Raw genomic sequence first — 23,465 nt, 5'->3', positions numbered from 1 at the left:
CACACACACACACACACACACACACACACACACACACACGAGGGAAGGTCCATAGTCCACCTGCACATACAGAAGACAGGCCCAGCAGTCACTTGTCCTGAGAAGAAGGCAAACTTCATGCCACATCCTCCAGTGCTGCCTGTGCTCCTGCTCAGTTTCCCAAGGCAAAGCTGAATCGCCACCAAAGCTCTGTATCCAGTCCTCCTTTTGGACTTCTCTTAGTTGGGATTACTGTTGCTGCAATTAAACACCCATGACCAAAACAGCTGGGGGGGAGGGGTTATTTGACTCACATTTGTTCATCATTGAAGGAAGTCAGGACAGGAACTCAATCAGGGAAGGAGCCTGGAGGCAGGAGCGGATGCAGAGGCCATGGAGGGATGTTTCTTATTGACTTGCTCCCCCATGGCTTGCTCAGCCTGCTTCTTATAGAACTCAGGACCCAGGGATGGAACCACCCACAATGGTCTCGGCCTTCCCCATCAATCACTAATTATGAAGATGCCCTACAGGTTTGTCTGCAAAACCATCTTAAGGAGGCATTTTCTCCACTGAGGTTCCCTCCTTTGAGATGACTCTAGCTTGTGTCAAGTTGACATAAAGCTGTCCAGCACAGTTAGGAGAAAGGGATCTGATGGCAGGCAACGGAGACAGTGTCTGCTCCAATTGTTAGAGAACCCGCATGAAGACCAGGGCCTCAGTGGGAGAAGGCCTACTGTGACTGGATGTCCCCGGGGGGGGGGTACCTAAGGCGGGGCTTTCCCCTCTCCTCAGAGAAAGGGGGGAGGATTTGTACAGGAGGGGCTGAGAGGAGAGGAGTGATGGGGGGCTGTAGTTGGGATGTAAAGTGAATAAATTAATTAAGTAGAAAAACTTGCCAGCACATAGTAGGGCTACTTAGCTTCCCCTCTAGTCTGTGGATGTCCCTCTTTACTCATCAGACACCATCACCTAGCAAATATGAGTCTGGGGACAACCACTATGGTCTGCACACTCTCAGCCAGTACCATTCTCTCAGGGCTGGGGACAGGGATGTTGGCCGGGGGCAGTCATATTGGCCATCTCAGGTCACCCCACATCTCCAGGTGAAGAACGGTGAGACCGGGGTGAATTTTTTCTAAAGCCCTTGATGGCCAGCCATGTAGAAATGACACCCTCCTTCAAGAAGACAGAAGTAGCTGCTGGGCAGAGAGAGAGAGAGAGAGAGAGAGAACTCCCAGGGATGGTGAATGGGGAGTGAGAGTCTCTTCAAGACGCTGGGAAGAACTTGTCGTGAGGCACCTCAAAATTGTAACTAAGGATAACAAGAGTTGTAAGGGTCAGGCATTATCTGTCGAGAAATTGCCAAGGTTCCCCTCTGGGCTATACATACATACATACACACACATACATACATGCAAACATATATAGCCCACATTTAAAGAACAGAGAAAAATAGAAGGATGTAAGGCCAGCAAGTTGAAAGTAACTGAAAAATGAAAGGAAGAGCAGAAACATCACAAAATATCACAGACATGTGGCCTGGGCCACTCTGTGACCCTAGTGTTTCTAGCCTCTGACCCAGTGCCAGTCAAGGCCTTGTACGTGCTAGGTAAGAGCTTTGCTATGGCACTTGCCAGCCTCCAGGGCCTCCCACACACTAGGCAATCACTTGCCACTGAGCTACACTCCCAGCCATCTTTTCTCTTGTTTGTCTGTGTGTGTGTGTGTATGTGTGTGTGTATGTGTGTGTGTGTATGTGTGTGTGTATATGTGTATGTGTGAGTGTGTGTGTGTGTGTGTGTGTGTGTGTGTGTGTGAGAGAGAGAGAGAGAGAGAGAGAGAGGATAACTTTTGAGAGCTCTTTCTCTCCTTCCACCGTGGAGTCCATGGATCAAATTCGTATTGCCAGGTCTGCATGGCAGGCACTCTCGTCCTCAAAACCATCTCACCAGCTTCTGGGATATTTCTAGTTTTGTTTTTGATGTTCATGTAGTATTTGCATTTATTATTTGACAACTTTTAACATGCGTACAATACATCCTTGTTTGGCCTTTGGAAACAAAGGTCTTTGTCTGCAATCCTAGGATAGACTGGAACTCACTGTGTCATTCAGGCTGGCCTTGGATCCAGGCTGGCCTTGGGCTCCTGCCTCCGCCTCCAGAGTACTGAGGTTCCGGGCATGTGCCACCATGCCTGGTCTGATTAACTTTAATGAGAAAGAAATGACGCCTCTGACATAGACCTACATACCTTCACATTTCCAGAAAAGAAAAAAAAAAGATAAACATCAAGTGAAGATTGATATTAAACTTACAACAAAGAATCAAATGCTTGATGTAAGTCTGATTTGTTTATAAAGGGTAATTGAAGTTAAGGCTGTGAGACCCGAGGTAGATCCCAAGGTGTGGGTTCATTCTTGAAACTGTAATGGCTTTCTCTTGGTTTCTGTACCACTGTACCTATTTTAAGGGGCACATATTTATTCTCAGCTGTACCTCTAGTGACCCCAGGGTTCAGAAGGCAGCCTGGGACGGACCGAGACTGGCCATAGTACTGTGAGTGGTAAGACAGTGCCTCGTACCCATGCGCCTGCGCCTGCCCCTACGCCTGCCCCTGCCCCTGCCCCTGCCTTCCAACCATGCAGCAAGACCTTCCCATCTTTGTTCCTGGCACAGAGCTCAGCTCTGCCACTGACTCTTCTGTTCACAAAGCACTGTCCTGAAGCTAAGGAGCAACGCTCTGCCTCAAGCTGCCTGTTAAATATCCATCCATGTTCCTATCCCCGAGCTGCCCAAACAGCGTCTCCATGGGGGGTTGAACACATGGGTCTTTCCCCTCGATGTGCAGAGATGTCAGCACAGTGGGGCTCTCCTGAGACCTCACTCTCGGTTTGCAGATGACAACGGATGCCTCGGCACGGGTGGCATCTTTGTGTGTGTACAGACTGCTTCTCGTTATAAGGACCCAAGTTGGCTTGGATTCAGGGGCACACCCTGGCAACCTCATATCTTTAAAATCCCCGTTGGCTCCATTCTGAAAAATGGAGTGGGGGCTTCAACGCATGAATGTTATCAGATAATGCTGCTTTCAAGGGACATAGCTGGAGGAGGGGGGCAGAGGCTGGAGGGCTCGTCACATCTTCTGCTGGTCCTTTTAGATGTTTGTTCTGTATTACATACACGGGCACACCGTGTGCCATGGATGAAATGCTGCTTTTTAGAGAAATCTCAACTTCCATTCTCTCTGATGGATAATAGGAGGGTCAGGATAACTGTTGAAATGATCCAGCGTTTGGGTGAAGGGACCCTACCAGTTCACTATGTAACCCCTCTTCTCCACCTCTCCACTCTCCTTCGTAGACGGCAGCAAAGACCTCCAGGAGGGAACAAGCCGCAACAGCATGGTGACCATCAGCCAGGCAGTGCCAAACACAACAGGGACCACCAGAAATCTTACCAGGGGGGCTCGGGGCCCCACCCCTCAGGGAGGCCCACGCACCACGGCTACAGCCAGAACCGACGCTGGCATCACGGCAACATGAAACATCCACCGGGAGACAAGGGAGAAGCAGGCAGCCACCGCAACGCCAAAGAGACTGTGACCGTTGAGAACCCCAAACTTGAAGACGGCCCAGGGGACACCGGACACGGTGGCCTTGAGCCCCCCTGCAGCCCTGACACTCTGACCCCAGCGGCTTCCGAGAGACCAACCCCTCAGCCGCCAGGGGGGCCGGAGGCTGAGATAAAGCATAAAGACACTGTTCTTCCCGAGGAGCAGCTCGGGGAGCGGCCCAAAATCACCCTGCTCCAGTCCTCCAAAGACAGGCTGAGGCGAAGGCTGAAGGAAAAGGTACCTGTAATTGACTTTTCTTTGTTCTCTTGCCGAAGACAGCTGAGAGGTAGGCCCTTGGGGGCAGAGGAGGGGCTTTGGGTGGAGCCTCATGGGTCGGACAGGGGCTCCTCTCTAACAGGAAGAAGGGCTGGGTGGACACACCACACCAGGTTGTCATTGCCATGGATAGCCCACAGCAGCGGTACTTGAACCCTTCCCACACATACTGTCCCTCCTCTTCTGCCCCACAAGAGGTGTTGGAGACACAGGGAGATCACTAGATGCCGTGGGGAACAGAGTTCCTATTGGCCCTGCTCAGGGAGTCTAACTTTCTCTGAAGAGATGGTCTAGAGGGGACTAGAAAAGAAAAGAGCGGTCACTTCTGACCCCATCCTCCCCGGGTCACTCAGTTCTCGAGTGGGAGAGCGGCTGTTTGTGCACCTTGACCCCTACATGGTCAGAAGAGGCTCCAGTGTTATCGCAGTGTCCCCGGGTCACCCCCAAGGGAAAGGTGGCCAAAAGAAGGATCCACCTCACCAGTGTGCATAGCCACAGAGAGCTGGAGACGGAGCCTTACCTCCATACAGAGCTCCCAAGTAGAGAACAGAGGACCAGCAAGCTTGGGCCATGGGTCTATTCTGTTTAGGTGCATATAGTTTAAGAGAACCTCATGCCACTTTCTGCCTTTCCATTCTACGGTCTTACCCCAGTTACTGGGCACTCTCCTAAGAGCATAAACGGGTTGGGTTGGGTTTGTTTGGTGGGTTTTTTTTTGGGGGGGAGGGGGAGGTTGTTAATTTTTCTCAAGAAGCACTAGCCATGTGAATAGCACATTGAAAGATCTTAATGTGCAGTATCTGTGTGCATGTGGACAGGGATGCTAAGCCCCAAGTCCACACGGATCCGTTCACCTAAGAACACGGCGGTCTGTGCAATTAGAGCAGATACCTGGCACCTACACCCAGGCCACCCCGGCACCACTACATGTGTTCTGGATCCTACTCAAGCCCAGCTTGGTTTCCCTCACCTCATTTCCTCTTTGACCCAGTTTTCTCTTTATCATCTTCATCTTTTACAATTCCCACTGAATCATCTCTAAATAAAGGGGTCTGCGGGACACATTGGGGGGGAAATGTGTATATGAGAATCCTGGGTAGGGGCTAGAACTCACAATGCCAACCAACCCGGGCATCAGAGGAGCTAAGGAAAAAGGTCTGTGAAGTGCGGTGTGGCGTGTGGGAGTGGCACTCCCTCACACCCTTCTTTCTGGCTCTCCCTTCTTCCTTCAGGACATCCCGAATCCCACTGAGACTTCAGCTCCACTGAGGTGTGTTTTATGTGTCCCCCATGCCCCCCAGGACGAAGTGACAGTAGAGACAAGCAGCTCTCAGCCAAGCAAGATGGACAGGCTGATGGAGATCCTGAACAGCATGAGAAATAACAGCAGCGACGTGGACGCCAAGCTCACCTCCTTCATGGAGGAGGCGCAGAACTCCACCAACTCTGAGGAGATGCTGGGGGAGATCGTCAGGACCATCTACCAGAAGGCCGTGTCAGACCGCAGCTTCGCCTTCACGGCCGCCAAGCTCTGCGACAAGATGGCCCTCTTCATGGTCGAGGGGACCAAGTTCCGGAGCCTGCTCCTCAACATGCTCCAGGTAACCGGACACCGACAGCTGCCGCTCCACTCCCCGGCCCCTCCGACTGACGACGAGGGTTATTGCTAGAGAGAGGGCTGCAAGCTCTGGTGGCAGATGAGCTTGTCGCAAGTCGCTTCCTCCCTTGCCTGATTAATTATAGAAAATAAGCAGGCATCAAGGGGTGAGAGATGCGCGGCTGGATTTGGGTGTGTTTGTGTGAGTGCTCCATGGTTACAGAGGACCAATATAATTTTATAGGTGCTTTTTGTTCAACCGCCCTCTCTCTCTCTTTCTATTTTCATGATAAGAGGCTGGCTATTGGCCCTGTGCTTTGACCTCTACATGTCTGTGCGGTCATGAACTTGCTGTGGACCTGGCTCTCCCAGCTCCTTCTCTCTGGCTTTCTCCCCCCTCCTTCTCCCTGGCCTCCCAACTTCCCCCCTTCTCCTTTTCCTTCTCCTCCTCCCTAAGGACAGTCCTCAAAAGCTTGATGGCTCTACCCTTGTAAAGCAAGGATGGCAAAGCCTTGTGGGACAGGAGGAGGATAGCCTGTCTGTTTGATGCTGATTTTCTTGCTGCCTGGTACCTTCCCACCCAATCTGCCTTTCCCTCCAGAGAGCTTCCCCTCATCGTCTTACGGCCGTGTGCCAGAGACCAGTGCCTAACCACAGTCCCGTTGGAGTGTGTGATAAGTGTGGGCCAGTGCCTAACCACAGCCCCGCAGACGAGTGTGTAATAAGTGTGAGCACACGCTCTCACACTGACTCCATTGTATAAGTAACTGCTGTGTATGGTAACAGTTGACTGGTGAGCCCAGATCTAGCGACATCGGGGAAGAAATGACAGTGGAGGTTGATGACATGGTGACCATATCAGGCCTGAAGGCCATCTTTGGAGGCTCTGGATGGGAAAAAAAAAAATGTCTTTCCTGTTATTTTATACAACAGAGCCCAGTTTAGATACAGATTGTGTCATCAGGCCTACCTGGTAAAGCAGTGCCTTGGAAGTGAGGGAAGAGAGAAGCAGGGGACAGAGTTAAAGGGACCACCAGCAGTCATGGTGAGCAGGGTGACCATATACCAGATTGTCCTACCGGTGTCGATTCTGAGAGTTCCTTGGTAATTACACGCGGATGACAGATGTGCTCAGGTCACCTGGTTCATGGTCTGCAGTGCTGTCCCTAAAAGCAGAGGGGGGGATCCCTGCTGGCCCACCTGCCTGTGGCGCGCTGGGCCCCGTGCCCGCCTGTCCTCCTCTGTGTGCGTCTCGCTGTCTGCAACCTGAGCCTCCCTGGCCAGCCTCGAGCTTCTCGCCAGCTCCAGGCTGTGATCAGATTGCCATTCCTGGATCACCCATTGCTCCCCTGGTGATGAATTCCCGCATTACCTGAGGGATTTGCACATCGGCATGTTCCTCGCAGGCCGGAATGTCCTGGGAGAGTGGAGAGGGTGACAAACAGGCAGGAGAGGCCCGTCTGCTGTGCATCACCAGGCACAGGGGAGTCAAGGGCAGGACTGGCCTCAGACTTGGTTTGGGGATTTTTTTTTTTTTTTTTTTCTGGAGAAGGGTCAGAAATGGAGTACAAGCTCTAGATCATGGCTGCCAGCTGCCAGCCACCAGCAATCCATTCAACCCCAACAGCGGACAGGCACACAGACCTGTGGCAGAGAACTGTCAACAGAGACTACCCAAGATGGGTTATCTCTTCAAGAACTCAATGGCAATTTAAGTTGGTGAAGTCCTACTGTGCGCCCTAGCTAGCATGCCTATGTGAAGTGAGCATGCTGGGACACAGTTGGGAGGTGGGGAGGGCCTGGGGTAAGCGAACACTGAACTGAATCCTGGAGAGGCAGAGGCTAGACCTGGTCCAGGTATCAGCTGTCAGGGCCTTGCGAATAGGTTCCAGTTCCCCCATAAGATGCTCCTCTTCTTACTGCTCCAAGGCCTGGCCCTGAATGAAGCAATCTTAGGTTCTCCTGTCCTTGCAAACCACCCTCCCTCACGTTGTCACTCAGGGACATGAGTGACTTTATGACCAGCTCCAGAGGCCAGCTTGTCCCAGGGATACTCACATTCTGCCCCCTGCTCCCCTCTACCACTGCTGAGCCTCTGGCTGTACTCTAGTGGACAAACCCCTACATCTTACTTCGAAGTCACTTCTACCCAATGCTCAGCCCATGGCCAGGGCCACTCAAACTCAGACACCACTCCCCTGGGAGATTGGCCAGACTCTCTCACTCTCTGTTTCTGTAGCATTCCGTCCTTCTCTGCCGCAGAACCTGTCTCTCTGTTCTGTCATGTGACTAGCACTGACTGGGTGTCCAAGGACACCAAGCAGCACCTTTGGAGCCAAGGGTTTAAACGTATACAGCAAAGACAAGAACTTCATGTAGTAACCGCAGGTACCCACGGTGACAAGGAATGTGTGTTACCATCATCCCACTTCCCCGGACCCTGACAGGCAGGCACCACCTCTGCTGTGTGCATCTCTGTGTCTGGCAGTCTGCTCAGTACCACTCTGCTCAGGTCACAGTCATGGAGCAATGGCTATTTCAAGAGGAGGGAACCAGAAACTCCCCTCTCTTTTCTCCCAATCAAGAACGGAGGCCCAGGTGACAAAAGAGACTCACATTGTAAGCTCCAAAGGTGCACCCTCCTGGTGACCCATACTAGTGGGGAAAGACCTCTGCCTAACTGGAGGACTTGTGGTTCCTCCGAAGGCCATCCCCATCACCCACTTCCTGTGAGCTGATGCGGGAGCCCTCAGAAGGGTAGAACCAAAGGCTTTGCCTTCACACTTGAGCCTCTGGTAAGATTGTCTAAAACCCTTTGGGCTCATAGAGGAATATCTTAGCCGTGCTGGGTGAGGTGCCCGAGTACCCATGGATCCCTGATCACGTGGCAGAGAGGAAGCGGGCTCAACTGCTTGAGCCTCTTCAGGCCCTTTCATTTCTCTCTGCAACCAAGGCGAGCAGGCCTTTCTGAGAAAGTGGCCTTTCGTGGTCACCTGCCACCCAAGCAGGGAAGTCCAAATGGAGGAGCGACAGACCTGGGGACCCACGTTCCCTCTTCACACCTCTAAGGAAGTCTGTCTTCACCGCCCGCAGCGCCCTCCCCCTTCTTTCTCCCTGAAGTTCCTGATCTCTACCGGCTCAGTCCCACTTGACCCTCAGTCTCCAGCCAGCCCCATGTTCAGAGCCTGGCAGGCTCTGAGCCAGTCATCCTGGTGTCTGATATGGCTGCCATACAGGCTCTGAGGCCCAGCTTAGTGGCATGGAACTGCAGAGGGACCAGGTGTGAAGTGCCCGGTGCACACCCCTCCTGGCAGCTGTCTCTGGATGTGGTCCTCCCTGGCTGAGTGCTCTTGCGACACGGGCTCTGGCGCCCGAGAGGAGTCGGTGACACAGCAGGGAGAGGGACAACCTTTAATGTCAGGTGGGGCTTCAGCACCCACAAAGTGGAAAATGGGGTATTGAAGATTGTCATAGGTCCTCCCCATATAGACTCTCTCTTGCGCCATGGAAACACCTGGAAACATCAGTTTCTCTCATGAGTCCCATAGGCCTCAGTGGATGCTCATCACCAATTCCACAGTTCAGCATTAGTCAGTTTCTACATCTGAACAGGCTCTAGTCTTTATCTTAGATATGGACTCCTTCTTAGTGTGCTCATACGTGCTCAAAATCCTATTTAAGTGACTATTCCTTAAATGTCTATTATATGCCTATAGTCATCACTATTACCCTGTATTCCTACCAGACTTATAGTGGTGCTGCCAGGCTGGTCTGAGCCACCCTTTTCGGAGAGGCATTGAATAGTTTATACGGGAAGGGTCACTTTAATGTCTGGGCAAGCAAGGCGACGGACTCTTAGCAATATGGCTCTCCGACCTAAGAATGCTATACTTCAGACCCCTGCTCTGTAGAACAGAGACCCTCAGCCATTGTCTTTGGGAATCACATGGAGAGCTATGGCTCTGCTCTGGTGTCCTCCTCAGGTCCAGGCATAGACCTGGACATTGTGTCATAAAGAACTCATTTGGGCCATGTGAAAGTGAACATCACTGTCAGGAAGAAGGCCCAAGACCGCAGGAGCACCTCACCCTTGTCTTTTACCAACTGGCCCCTCACACAAGGAACCAGCTAGAACTCACTTCTCAGGTGCTAGGCTCTTGGCTAATCAGTGGGGAGGACTCACACTGAGCTGGTGGAAAAACAGGAGAGGGAAACCTTAGCTGCTGGTAGACTGCCTTCACCTCCGAACTCATTTTCCCTTCTGTGAGGAGCTGGGCTCGGCCATGTCCCTCACCATCCTGAGACTCCCCCGCCCTGGGAAGAGGAGAGACCCTCTTCTCCTCCCACAGGGTTCCTCTGTCCCTGCTCGCACCTTCTGTTTCCTTCTTCTTGACCTCTGCCTTTTGTTGGCATGGTCATTATGTGTTTTAGGAGAAGGGTCTCACTTTCACCCCCAGTGCTAACTAGGCCACCCAGGAGAGCTGGCGGCAACCACCTCTGTGGCTCTATCCTGCCCATGAAGCTCCTAGATCCTTCATGGGCTGAACTAGCCTGTTCTGTACATTATATCCTTCTTGGAGACTTCAGGCTACCCCAGACCCGAGCAACCAGAAAATTTCCCTTGATGCTCATCAGGGAATTGCGGTGCAGTCCTGGCGAGGGTAAGGGCTCCAGTTTCATGTGGAAGGAAGAATGAGTGTGCCTCTTTTTATGGGACCTTAGGAATGACAGGAATCAAAGGCTTGGGCCCCCTCCACCCAGAACCGCCTGGTCACCGCCCTCTGCCTTACCCTTGAGCTTAGAGAGGGCTCTTTTGCCCAGATCTGCTTGGGTAGTACAAGTTCAAGCCCTCGTCTGTTGAAATGTGTGTGCCCTGTTTAGCCAAGAGGTGTCTGCATCTGAGCTATGCAGAGAGAAGTATTATTAGAGCAAGCATCAGTGTGCCTGTAACTGAACCCAGCTTTCCCTAGCAACTGTTGCTAACAACACATCTAACAGAAGGACGTGATACCTTTTTTTTTTTTTTTTTTTTTTTTTAAGAGGGAGGGGGGAATCTCTTCATCTAACCAAGTCATAAACACAGCAGGGTTGTTGTGCAAAGGCAACTGGAAATCAGAGTTTGGCACTTGGCCAGATTTCAAAATAAATTGTTGTCCACTGGTACCCTCTAGAATATGGTGTCTCAAAGAGCCCGTCTCAGCCTAGAGAATGGGCATTTGGAGTTTCTGGCCAGATCACTGTTACAGCATTGCCTTTGGGCCTTTGATACAGGGAAACTCGGTTGCATGGTAATTCTGTGGGGTCTCTGGGAATGCCTTTAGCTCTATAAAGATTGGTCAGATCCTCTGATCTGGCTGACCTTATCAGGAAATCAAAATCTTGCCTTAAACCCCAACGATTATGTATTCCCTATCACATCCCTTCGAAATACATGGCAGTCTGCATTCTTTCAGTCTACACCTCTGTCCTGAGCTCAAGTCCTAGGCTTAGGTGGAAAGAACCAGGCTGTTCCTTTAACTGATTGTAAGAGAAAGCTCTCCCCCCCTCCAGCTCTCTTGGTTTCTAAAAATCTAAAACCATTCCCTGTATCTTAAGTCCAGCATCCGCAAGCCTCATAGTCAGGGCTGGCCGTGGCTCTGGAGTGGAGCAGTTCTGATCTGTAGACTTCTAGGGGGTAAGAGCGCTGGCTGTTACCCTTCTCAGGCTCCAGGCACCGTGACTAGTACACAGCAGATGCTCAGAAAACGCCTCACTGCCCTGGAAAGTGGTAGAGTATTGAGTTTGGGGCCCCAGTTCTTTGCGGGACAGAAGCTCATTCCTGTGTGTGATTCTCAGGTGGGTTCCCCATACACAGAGAAACAGAGAGAGAGACAGAGAGACAGAGACACACACAGAGAGAGACAGAGAGACAGAGACACACAGAGAGACAGAGACACAGAGAGAGAGAGACAGAGAGAGACAGAGAACGTAGTTTAGCAAAAGCCACAGCTCTAACTGTCTGGGCTCCAAGCTCCCATCCCATTACCCAAATAGGACAAAGATTGGGAGCTTAGATATAGCCATTCTGTGAAGCCATCTATGTGGACTGTAAAGAACACCCCAGGGAAGGGCATGATTGCCTCTGCCCCTCAGACTTTGGTAGGGCAGAGCTGCCTAAGAGAATACTCCTTTGTACCCCAGTCCATGTCACCTCCTTACACTCTGTCCCTCTGCCTCCCTCCCTGCTTGCTGCCACACCCGCAACGGAGCCCATGTGCACTGCAAGCATGTAAACCAATATTAATGCTGGCTTGGCTGGGCATGCCCAGGAGAGAAGTGCATTGTTCTGAATGCTCCAGAGCTGGAGCAGGAGCCTTGGACTATCACACACACACACACACACACACACACACACACACACACAAACATTTGCCTCCAAGGCTGCTGGAGCCAGCAGGGGACAGGACACAGGGCTAGCAGGCAGTGCCAGCCATTCTCCACAGGCAAACCACAGAGGGTAATTTCCCCAGGCCCAAGAGGGTCTCATTTTCTCAAAGGTCTGGCCTCTGAGAACCCTCAGGAGTTGTCTGTGTCCGTGCTGAAAGCCAAGTGTAGGGAAGGCTATGCAGAGCTGGTACTCTCAGTGGCAGCAAGCTTGCTTCATGTATCCCAAGAGACCAGTGGTCACAGGAGCTTAGACCTCTGCAGAGTCTGTGGCAGGCTGGGTCCCTGCCTGGGAGAGCTGATGTCTGTCTCCATACCCAGCCCTTAGCCATGCTGGAGCCAGAGTAAGTCAGAACCATGTTCTTGCTCCAAGTGTCTTGTCTGTCCTTTTGAGGGAGTGAGTAGATTTTATTTGCTTTTTCCCAGTGGTATATGTCTCCTCCCAACCTTATTGAGCACCTGCTGTATACATCCTCTGGTAGGCCAGGTGTATGTATCAGTTCATTACAGACTCTCTAGTCCGCTTATCACTGTTGAAACCAGACATAGGTCCCAGCCAGGTCTCAGGTACTCATTCAAGGAAAGAGGTCAGTATTTAGGCCAGGTCTCTCTGGCTGTTCAGTTGTGGGGGTAGAATAAGGACAAGGTGACTTCTTGAAGCATTGAGTCTGGGGCTGTGGACCTCTGCATCTGAGCATTAAAACATGCTTTGGATGTCTGGCCTGCCGACACGTGCTGATAGTCCCAGCGCTTGGGAGACGGAAGGAGGACTGTGAGTCTGAGAATGGCCTGGGTTACATAATAAAGTCCAAGCCAGCCTGGACAACAGGGCAGCATGCTGTCTCAAACCAAGCAAAACTAGGCCACCTGGAACAAATAGCTACCCTTTGAATCCCAGGTCTCTAGGCAGGAGGACTTCTACTGTGGAGCAGGAATTAAGACCCTAGAGCCTTAACATAGTGGTATGGATTCCTGCTGCCGCCTTTGCTGAACCTAAGTGTTCAGCCTCATCTTGGTACCTGGTGTCCGCCCTGGGAAAGCCCTCCCGGGCTATGGTAGAGACCGAATGAGTGAATGTACCCACAGCCCTCAGCTCAGATCTAGGCCACATGGGTACAGAGGGGAACAGGAGGCCCAACTCTCTCCAAGCAGAGGCCACTGGACTGCTTGTGACTTACCTCTCATTTCCATGCAGATTCAGTATGAGGTAAGACAGGTGGTAGGAGCTTAGAAAACAATGGTCTCAGGAGAGGCCTGAGAACTTGATAGATTTTTCCTTTCCAGCCACCGGGGTCTCCAGGTCAGAGAACCCGCCCCCCCAAACTCCACCTGGGTCAAACCCTTTCTATTCTGTTCTGTTTGTGTTTGGCCCAGGGGTTTCACTGTGTAACCCCATTTGGCCTTGATCGGGCAATCCACACACACCCTTCGAGGATTAGATTTGTTTAAGCTCTTGCTTATCTGAGGCTTGTGTCTTTGGGACAAAGAGTTATGAATGTCCTGCCTCCAGTCAATGTAGTAGTTAGTCTGCTGTTACAGTAGGACAAAGCAGCCTTGGGTAGACAAACTAGATGGCGGTCAGGTGCCTGCCGCTGAAGAGGAGCACATGTTGTTCTGTTTTTCGAGTCACTGGGCCCAGGGAGCTTTCCCTGGTCAGGCACTGTTTCATCAATACCCATGTCTCTGGCCGGGCCATCTCCACTTCCTTGCACATCCTCACCTCCCACCCCGGCTCTGTTTTCCCTGCTAAATCCCCTGAGAGAACTTGGCCAGAAGCATCCCTGTCTGAGGCTGCCAGGCAGGTCCCGCAGATAAGTGGGTTATCGGAGAAGGTGGCTCGGGTGTCCCAGGCCCCAGAGGGTCACCCCTGGCTGGCTGGCAGTTCACCCCCAGCACCTCCTCCCACTGCCGCTCCCTCGCCCAGCCAGGCAGGCAGGAGACAGCAGATCCCTTCCCACCACCTGCCCCAGGCAGCCGCTGGGAATCCGAGCTATGCTAAGCCACTCCAGATCAGCGCATCTCAGCCCTGCCTGGGCACCGCCGCCCCAGACAGGGCGCCTCTACCTGCTGCGCCACCACTGGAAAGCTGGCACTGACTGCCCAGTGGAAAAAATCCCCCTGCAGGTTATGTAACTGCTCCCCAGTCTGGCCTTGGCTACCCACCAAGGCTTCTGGCCACCCTTAACCAGCCACCACAGAGCGGGGAGTCATGTCCTGAAGGGAATGGTCTCTCTTTCAAAAAAGGAAGCAAATAGTTCTGTTATGGTGAGACCCTCCTCTGGGTCCCACTGGGTCCTTAGGTAAGGATACAGCTGAGCCCTAAGCAAGAACCTGGTCAAGGAACCAAGCCGACTAAAGCCAACGGGAGGACATGATTTTGGAGAGGAGAGAAAAAGAGACCACTATATTGTTACTTTGTTCAACATTTTGTAAAGTTATGGTCCCAGACAACATCAGCCACTTGAACCACTTGTAAGGCACCACCTCGGCAGCAGCAAGGACATCCCCAGTGCCAAGCAACCTCCCTGGCACCCCAAACCTAAGCACTGTTCTCACTAAACAGTCGCTCCCTAGCCCCCTGGCTACCACCCCAATCCCTCCAAGGGCTCCCTACTCTGAATCACACATATGTGCATATGCGCATGCACATGCACGCACGCGCGCACACACAGACAGACAGACAGAATTATGCATACCACATTTCTCTTCTGAGTCTACTTCACATAGTACAGTGGCTTTAAACTTCATCTGTGTGATGAAGTGCCGGGGTTCCTCTTTGTAAAGGCTGACTAGTATGCTGTAGTATGTACGTACCTCATTTTGTTCCTCCGTCATGGGGCACTTAGGGTGCTTCTACCTTTTGGCTTTTATGATCAGGATTCCTAGAGGCATGGATCTGCGAGGGCCAGAATTCCTGATTTGATTCTTGCTGATATCTATCTAGAGGGAGAGCCATTGGATCATATGGAAATTTTATGTTTATCTTTTTGAAGAACTGCCGGGATGGTCTCCTGGACATTTTTAATGGAGGAAATGTAGTGAATCGAGATACAACAAAATTGCGTGAGGGAGAGAGGGTACCGCCTCACCTGGAGTCAAGCTGAGTCTGTGAGGTAATCCAAGCGGAGAATAGAGAGGCAAGGGGCTTTAAATTAGGACCTAGGAAATGATATGGGCTCTTGAGCTGTAGAGTTTCAGAATTCATTTTAAAATCATAGACCAGTAGAGACCTGAAGCTTCTATATAGATTACCCAGTTCAACTCACTGGTAGAGATGAGAGACCAGCAACCCAGGGAATTAATGGAGATGTGATGGTTATAAGATACTGTACTTTTAGGCAGCTTACATTAATGATCTTATTGTATTGTGTTTGTTTAAAAAAAAAAAAAAAAAAACTTGTGTTACATTTAGGGAAAGAGTGTGTATGTGCATGTGTGTGTGTGTGTGTGTGTGTGCGCGTGTGTTGTATCTGTGCATGCCATAGTATTATTGTGAAGGTCAGAGAATAGCTTCCAGTGGTTTAGTCCTCTCCTACTGTGTGGGCCCTGGGGATTATCAGGTTTGGCAGCAATCACCTTTCTCCACTGTGCCGTCTTGCCAGTCTCAATCCAAGAGTTCTGAGGGGCTACGGAATTGACTGTGAAAGAAGCATACAAAGATTGTCAGCCACCCTGCCAACATCTAGACTTCATGTAGACTTTACTCCCAAGCCCCTTGCGGGTACACTGCTTGGCCCCGGCATGTAGTTTCATTACCAGAAGCTAGAAGCTATGTAGAGAGCCGGCCAGCGCAGGAAATGTAAATCAGTTTCCGGCCCCTCAGCAAGAGCCCCAGTGGACCCTGTGGGCCTCAGAAAAGATAGACTAGTCATCTAAAAATCTGTGAAGCTTCCTACAAGCAGACTTGCCCAACAACATCTAACCTGTGTTCTAGAGTAGACTTCGAGCCTTCTGGCCACCTGTGAGAGGTGACCAAGAAGAGACCATCCCTCCAGCTACAGCCCTAATCAAGAAGGACAGGCGTGGATGGAGAAGAGAGGGAAATCAGAAGGAGAGACAGACAGGGAACAGGAATGCCACACAGGAGGGAATGCCACGTGGGTCTCCAACTAAATGCTACAAGAGTATCTATGCTCACTGTTCGCAGGCAGTCAGGTCTGTCCCCTGGATAAATGGAGGCCCCTTTACACAAAAGCCAGCCCAGCTCCCCCAAAGAAGGCTACCAAGAGGTCAGGGGCATAGTGGGCACCAAAGCATCGCATGTGTCATCTCTGCCTGCGTGACTCCCACCTAGATAGCGCTAGGTGAGCAATCCTGTCATGTAATCTAACATGGACTCACCTCTGTCCTGGGGAGAAGATAATATGCCACCAAGAAGCAGGCCTACGGGCACGTGAACCTGTTGTGCCAACCAAGCCCTAGGAAACCAAGATCAAGATGCAGGCTCTTGCACAACTCTGGGTCCCCATCCCTTGCTGCCCAGCACCTAGCCCTCAGCTTTAAACCCCCTCGCAGTGGACCAGAACTGCGTTAGGAGTTCAGAGCCTTTAGAGAGAATCAGGCCAGTGTTTTACTAACCCCTCCCTGACCCTGATTCTAGCTGGTCTCCAGGGAAAGGGCAAGTGTCCCCATTAGACAGGGAGCCACCTACAGGGAGTGAGTGTCATTTGACCCTCTGTGTGCCCTCTGAGTCCCCAGACAAGCCCCAAATAAGAGAGAGAGAGAGAGAGAGAGAGAGAGAGAGAGAGAGAGAGAGAGAGAGAGAGCAATGCTTCAAGCCAGTTTGAAACACTGGGACAGACATGCTCATGGAAAACAGTGCCCTCCTGGGATAGCCACCTATGCCACTCAAATGACTACTATCTTGACAGGGCCCCGTAGGAACCAGGTAGATTTTAGAGGGTCTGTGCACATACCCGGACCTGTAAAGAAAGGGCCTGCAAGCCACCGTACCACAATACCATGTTCTCATCAGCTAAGCGAGGCTAGCACCATAAGAATGTGTGGCTTGGCTGGTATTTGGAGATGACCCTGCTCCAGCAACAGTTCCCAGACACTCACAGAATATGTATATTGAGTAATTCCAGGTTCGTTAGCAGTGTATGCAGAATTCTTACCTCCGTGGGTTCTGCTACACGTCCGTTACCATGTTACTCTAGGTGTCCAAAAAAACAAGCTGGCCAGGCATGGTGGTACATGTCCTCCCAGAATTTAGGAGGCTGACACAGGGAGGATGATGGGTTTGAGGCTAGCCTGGGCTAACGTAGTGAGACCTTGCCTCAAAACAAAACCAGTCTGATTGGAATAAGCTCTCTAAAGTGAGCTTAGAAGCAGAGTCCTTTGAAGTCAGCCTCCTGAGCCATAGACACTTCCTTCCCAATGACCTACTTACAACCTGTAGAAATGGCCGGAGCAGCCAGGTCCCGGCCACCTTCCCCTGACCCCAGTGTGACGCCATCAGAACCTGCGATCCCCTAACCATCCACTTAACTCTTCAATCAGCTGTAATCACGATGCCTGTCTGGCAACCTGCTCCCTGTACCAACCACTGCAGGAAAAAAAAAAAAAAAAATCCACTCAACATGGCTGTGTCCTCTGGACTCGCCCCTCCAGAAGAGATTTCTGAACAATTCTCTAACACATCTTCCTGTCTCCCTGGAGGAGAGGCCCATCCTTTCATGGCCCTGGATAAGAAAACCTGATGCCTCCACACAAGCCCAGGGCCACATGCACACAGAGATCTGGGGGTGATACAGCCTCAAAGGCAGCTCTTAGAAGGGCTAAGTGCAGGGGCCCGGCTGGAGTCCTGAGCTCTGTACTGTTAAACTGCATTGAGGGCAGGGGAGAACTGGCTATTCTCTACCAGCTTGGACGAACACTCAGTGTAGAAGCACCAGAGGAGAAACAAATCCACAAGTGGATGGGGGGGAGTGGGGGGCTTCCTGGAGGAGGTGGCCCCAAAGTGAGGTAGGAGGCTACAGTCAATGCTAAGACTGGCATAAGGAGTAGTCTGTTAGGGTGGGGGGGAGGGCCAGTGGGGAGGTGTGTCCAGCCTGGGGGGTGGGGGGAACGCTGTCCAGCCAGGCCATGACCCTGCTGGCGCCAGCTTCCCACGAGATTTCAGGCCAAGGCTGCATTTTAATCCAAAACTCAGACTTCTGCCTCAGGAGTTGTGAGCTTCCTGCCAGCCTCAGGCCTCAAGCAGTATCAGGGGGTAGGCAGGGCAGACTGCTCATCTAGAACCCAGGCCAGACTCAGGGGAGGGGTCCAAACCCCAGGGTTTCACCTAGCAGGTGGTATTGAGAGTTTAGCATCCGCTTGGGTCTGTGGAGAAGCCCCTCCCCACCCCCAGATCATAGTTTCTGAGCTCCCTAGAGGAATCCTGAGGAGACTGGATGTCTGGAGCCAGTCCCTTGCCTCACTGCCCCTGCCAGCCTGTGTACCTATGACAAAAATGGAAGCCTGAGTGAGTTCTGTCCATGGGTATCAGGCCCTTGGATGACCACTCACCACCCGCTAGTGCCCAGAATTTGTGAAGGTCAGTTGGAGGTCAGGGGCGGGGACAGCCTCAGACAAACTAGGGATGGGAGGTAAAATAAACTTCCTTGGGGTGCACTTGACAGACTAATAGGAGCAGGGTTTTAAGGGTCAGCACTGGAGGAAGCAGCCTGAACTGCAGAAGGTGAGGTTCTGAGCAAGGCTCACCTTGCTGAAGTAGAATAGTCTCAGACAATCTTTGTACCCTTCCAGGGTCTTCTTCACCCATATAAAATAAGGAGGTTAGAGATGGTCTCAACGGTCCCTTCGAGCTTATTCCAAAGCCTTCACACTACAGGGGGCCAGTGGAGACAAGGCTCCGTCTCTAATGTCCCCAGCCGGGCAGGTCTGCAGCCTTGGCTGGCCCTCTTAGCATTCATTTTCCCACATACCCACCTCCGCTGACCTGCTTTGGCCACACTTCCTTTGGAGGCAGCCCTGAGTGAACAGAACAGCCTGCAGAGGGCACCAGCATGCAGGGCGGGCCTCACCTGCCTCCAGTAACTCCCCAACACCCCCCTCCCCACACTTGGTACCCTGGGCTTGTGTCCCCCCCCCACGAGTTTAAACCGTGTGACGATGACTCTGGCACCCCAGGCTCCATCACAAAATTTTAAACTGGGGGTGGATCAGATCCTCCAGAAAGGGCCATGGGGACCTCCAGGGCAAGCTAACGTCTCATGCAGGGTTCACAGAAGCCAGAGGCAGGTCCGAGAGGTCCCGGGCAGCCTAGGCAGAGGGTGAGACAAGGGTCTGGTTCCCCAGGGACAGAGTTTGTCCAGAGATATCACTGTGTCTAGGGAGCCCAATCACCCTCGGGGACCAGAGCGCTAATGAGCTCCATCCCTGGAGGCTGCATATTTCTAGCTCAGGCAGGTCGGACTGTCTAGCACTCCTTGTTCTTCCCAGACAGCGGGAGGAGGTGTGAGGACAGGCCTGGCTGTCAGCAGTCCTCCCACACGGTGACAGAAGTGGACAGGAATCTCAGAGGTGAAGAACAGGCATGGGGCCTTAGGATAGGGCAGAGTACAGCACCCCCCCCCCAGGGCCTTCCCACCTTGAGAAGGGGCAGTTAAGGAAAGGGGGGAGGGCTTCTTCTAGAGCAGGAACTCCTTGCCCCAGGCTCCACTCTCTCCAGGCCCTGGGTAGCCCTAGCCGGCACTGCCGTCCTGCACACACTACAGAACTGACCGGCCTTAGGTTCCCAGAGGGGCAGCTGTGAGATCCCTGCATTTTAATGCCACCCCTTTATGCCAGGGTCTGTGTGGTGTGTCTAGTGGGACACTTCCTGAAGTTATCTGCCTGCCCATTTTGTTAGGATCGTCCTAAAGTAGAAGACTTGGAATCCCAAAGTTCTAGAAAAAGTATTAGGAGCATCCCGGCAGGCTGGCAGTACGGACACTCATAGCTTGTCTTTTAAAGAACTCAAGGAGCCAAGCAGGAGGATAGAGGGAGTTGCTTTGTAATCAGCTACAAGTGTCTGCTATCTACAGGACCTATCAGCCGTCAGTGTGGGACAGGAGCTCAGACTGATACTTAGCTAGGTGGCCCAGATGAAACTGTGCCTGGAGAGTCCTTCATCTCTGGGCCATACTTGGTAGAGGAGGTTCGAATTGTGGGTGTGAGACCTATGTCCTGAGTGCCTACATTACAGAGGTAGAAAGGAGAACTCAGAAAAGCCGGGAAACGAGGCCTTACAGCTAGTAGAAACAGTAGCAACCGGGGCCCATTCACATCCTGCCTTCTTAGAATGCACTGCTAACTGAGTACTCTCATGGCCAGAAACATGTTCAGAGGTCGGCGAGGTTCCGTGAGGTCTGGTGAGGCCAGGTATGGGGCAGAAGGCAGGTGGCCAAGAAAGGAGACAGGAAGTAGATACAGAGATGACAGAGTGGTTCAGAGCCCACAAACAAAACAGGGAATCGTGTGTTCTCCCTCCGTCTTCCCGAGGCCTACGAATACGAGGACCACTCTTGACCAAAGCTCAGTGTGGGGTTGGAGGTCTGAACCTTCACTCCCGGTCTCCCAGGAAAGCGGGAAGGGTCCCTCTCTCTCTCTGTGAGCAGGTAGCAAACTGACCTGGCTGGGCCTCCCCTTTCCGTATGATTCATGAAGGCAAGAAAAAGAAATTGTTTGGCTGACCCTTCCCCGGCAAGAGGGACGGGCACAGGAGGGGAACACCGGAGGCTGAAGTTCTGGGTGGCGGGGGGGGGGGTGTCTGCAGGTGGCTGGGATGCTCTTGAGTTTTTGAGCAGCCTGCATAGTCAGGGCCACATCAAGTCTGCAGAAGGCCTGAGAGAGCAGATGATTTCCCAGGTGACCTTGTTCCTTTTGTTACCTGTTTGTACACACCTTTAGCTACTCTCTTCCCAAGCCCCCCCCCCCAAGGCTAAGCCTAAACTGTAAGAAGAACTAGCGACAGACATATAGTGAGAACTGTGTACTCTAAATCTAAATGATTGGGGACCATGGGGGTAGTCACACAAGCAGCCTGAGTTGCCCAGGCAAAGAGCTGCCTTGTCCGAAGCTTTCTCAGGCTCTGTGGTCATTTCTTTTATTTTTAAACAACCCCCATTGCTATGTGATTTGTCTTGACCTCGTCCATTGCAGTGGCCGTGGCCGCATTTCAGAAGGAAGTTAAGTGGCTCAGGACCAAAACTGGAAAGACCAGAAGGGGTTTCACTAGAGGGTGAAGAATACTCAGTACTACACATCACACACACACACACACACACACACACACACCTCCCTAGCCTTCACTTGTTAACCTATATCGTCTCCCTGCAAACTTGGCCGCCTACCACAGACACCTTGGCTCCTCTGCCTGATAAAGGGGAAGTTTTCGTGCCGTGCACTTGAGCGTACACTGATACGGGGGTGTGGAGCTTGCTGCCGGCTCCCCATGCTTCCTCTCCCTGTCCAGACAGAAGGGGCAGTGGGAGCTAGTTGACAGGAAAGTCCCAGAGGGGCAAACTGGCCAGGGGCCATTCAGTCTAACAAGCATCCATTGAGCTCCTGTGTACTGCTAGGGACAGAGTACTCGGGTAGGGCCCAAGGAAGGAGGGACGTTCAACCGTCCCTTCCATGATCCTGTCCGCTCTGGCATCCCACCCCTCCACTGTCTGGCACGGTTTTCCTCCACTTAGATTTCAGAAAACCAAGCAGCCGAAAAATGCTCCCTAGGGAAAGTCACTAAAGGCAAACCCACCCAGTCACAAAGTTACAAAGTTCCTCTTCTCTTTCTCACTGTCAGTCTCCCCGGTGACCCCAGAGGGCTCACTTGCAAAAGTTTGTTCTCTGTACTTTGTGTTTTCCCCTATCTGCTCTACAGTCCTAGTGCCTGCTGGCTCAGACCCCAGCGCCAGCCCCTGTCTGTCCCTGCAAACACAAGTCAGCTGTGTGTGCAGACAAAGGCTGCAACTCCGCGGGGGCTGGGCCAGGCAGAAGGGACATTTCCAGGGAACTCTGGGGGCAATGGCTGGGAGGGCAGAGGCGACCGTCTGATTAGCAGGGAATCGGCGTCACCGGCTAAGGCAGAGAGGGTGCGGGGGCCTTGGCTGGTCCCCAGGGGCCAGTGGCTGTGGGTGGTGACCAGGGGAGGCAGCCAGGCTGGAAGAAATCTGCTGTTTGAGAAGTGGAGGAAACCGGCTGGAGCGGAGAGATAACAGCGTGTTCTCTGTGTGTCTGTGTGCGTCTGCGTCTGCCGGCGAGGGCGACTGGAGCCAGGCGGTCTGAGGCCGTATCTAGTGAGATTTTTGTTCTGGGTTGTGAAAGTGACCCATGGAGCCAGCAGCAGGGTTCAGGGCCTGGGAGAGAGGACACGTGTCCCTGGCCTCCTCCCCATGTCTTATGCTAGTCTCCCCTCCCTCCCTTGGTCAAAGAGTAGAAGGCAGAAGGCGGGTGGGGGGATGGAGTGGGAGGGGGCGGCATCCTTAATACAGAGGAAATGGCACAAAGGCCTAGCTTTCAGCTTGATTGAGCCACTCGTTTGACATATGAACTTGAATACTTCCCTTAATATTTCTGGCTGTCTCAGTCTCCTTGACTATATAATGGGGATTATTTATATCTTCCCTTGCGTAGCCCACTGGATGGTTGGAAAGTTCTTATGAAATAAGGGTGTGAAAATAGTTTGTAAACTGTAGAGTGACACAAACAAAGACTCAAGATGATGGACACAGCTATGTCCCCTGGTCTGCTTGGGGAAGACTTGTACCTTGCTGTGGGAGGAAGAGGAGGGAGCGCCAGATAAGGACCCTGGGGCTCCCAAGAAGGTGACTCCCTCAGTAACCAGGCAGGAAGGGATGTTTCCCTGGGTGGGAGGCTCATCCCCAGCTTGCCCTCACAAGGAGCAGGTGGCCTGGGTTGAGCATAGACTTCTCCAGGGAGACAAGAAAACTGAACGAAGACCCTCACCCAAGGTAGCCAGGGGTCTGCCGTTGCCAGGGAGATAAGTTACAACTGCTCAGAAATGTGGGGGAGCCCCTCGCTTTGCTCTCTTAAGCCTCAACTGCCAGGTCACCTTCTCACTCCCCCATATCCCCAACCTGGAAATCAGCCAGATGATCTGGAAACTCAGAAGGAGCTGGCAAGAGAGGCAAGACTGTGAGTCTGTGAGTCTGAGAGAAGCTGAGCTATTTAAAGCATGCAGCATGGGGCGAGGGGGTGGGGGTGGCGAATGCCACCTATCCCAGGGGCCTTGCGATAGCTTGCCCTTCCCTGGCCCAGATCCTGTACCATAGGGCATCCACAGGACCATGGGTCAGATGTCCCGGCTCTGAGAAGCTGCAGCTGATACAGCATAAAAGGGCAGCTCAACCTGGCCTAGGGGCTTGGGTCCTGTCTTCTGATCTTCCAGGCTGAGCTGATCCAGCCACATAGGCGCCTTGGTCCCCTGTGTCTTATAAATAAGGCTGATACTTGTATTCCTGAAGAGGAATATAAGCCTACAGCCCCAGATATAGAGGGCCAGTGGGCAGAAGTGGAACCAGGGGCTTTGCCTGGTTGCTACTTCCCGTGTCTGGGTCTGACTTCTTAG

The 23,465-nt window shown here is 52.3% G+C and overlaps 1 protein-coding gene across 5 annotated transcripts in view; it reads left to right on the top strand.

The window, feature by feature from the left end:
* Ctif (cap binding complex dependent translation initiation factor) overlaps positions 1–23,465 on the top strand; it is a 266,258-nt gene that overhangs the window by 172,647 nt on the left and 70,146 nt on the right. For 4 of the 5 annotated variants that reach the window (XM_029546899.1, XM_029546901.1, XM_029546900.1 and 1 more), the window contains 2 exons: positions 3,342–3,831; positions 5,103–5,471. In XM_029546899.1, the coding sequence (XP_029402759.1) occupies positions 3,342–3,831; positions 5,103–5,471 (859 nt within the window). The remainder of the gene's footprint in view (positions 1–3,341; positions 3,832–5,102; positions 5,472–23,465) is intronic. The other variant, XM_021214567.2, reaches the window with a different exon arrangement.

Source organism: Mus pahari, chromosome 15, assembly GCF_900095145.1.
Source record: "Mus pahari chromosome 15, PAHARI_EIJ_v1.1, whole genome shotgun sequence".
Lineage (NCBI taxonomy): Eukaryota > Metazoa > Chordata > Mammalia > Rodentia > Muridae > Mus > Mus pahari.
Note: the sequence above shows the minus strand (reverse complement) of the source record. Positions and strands in the feature narration are given on the sequence as shown.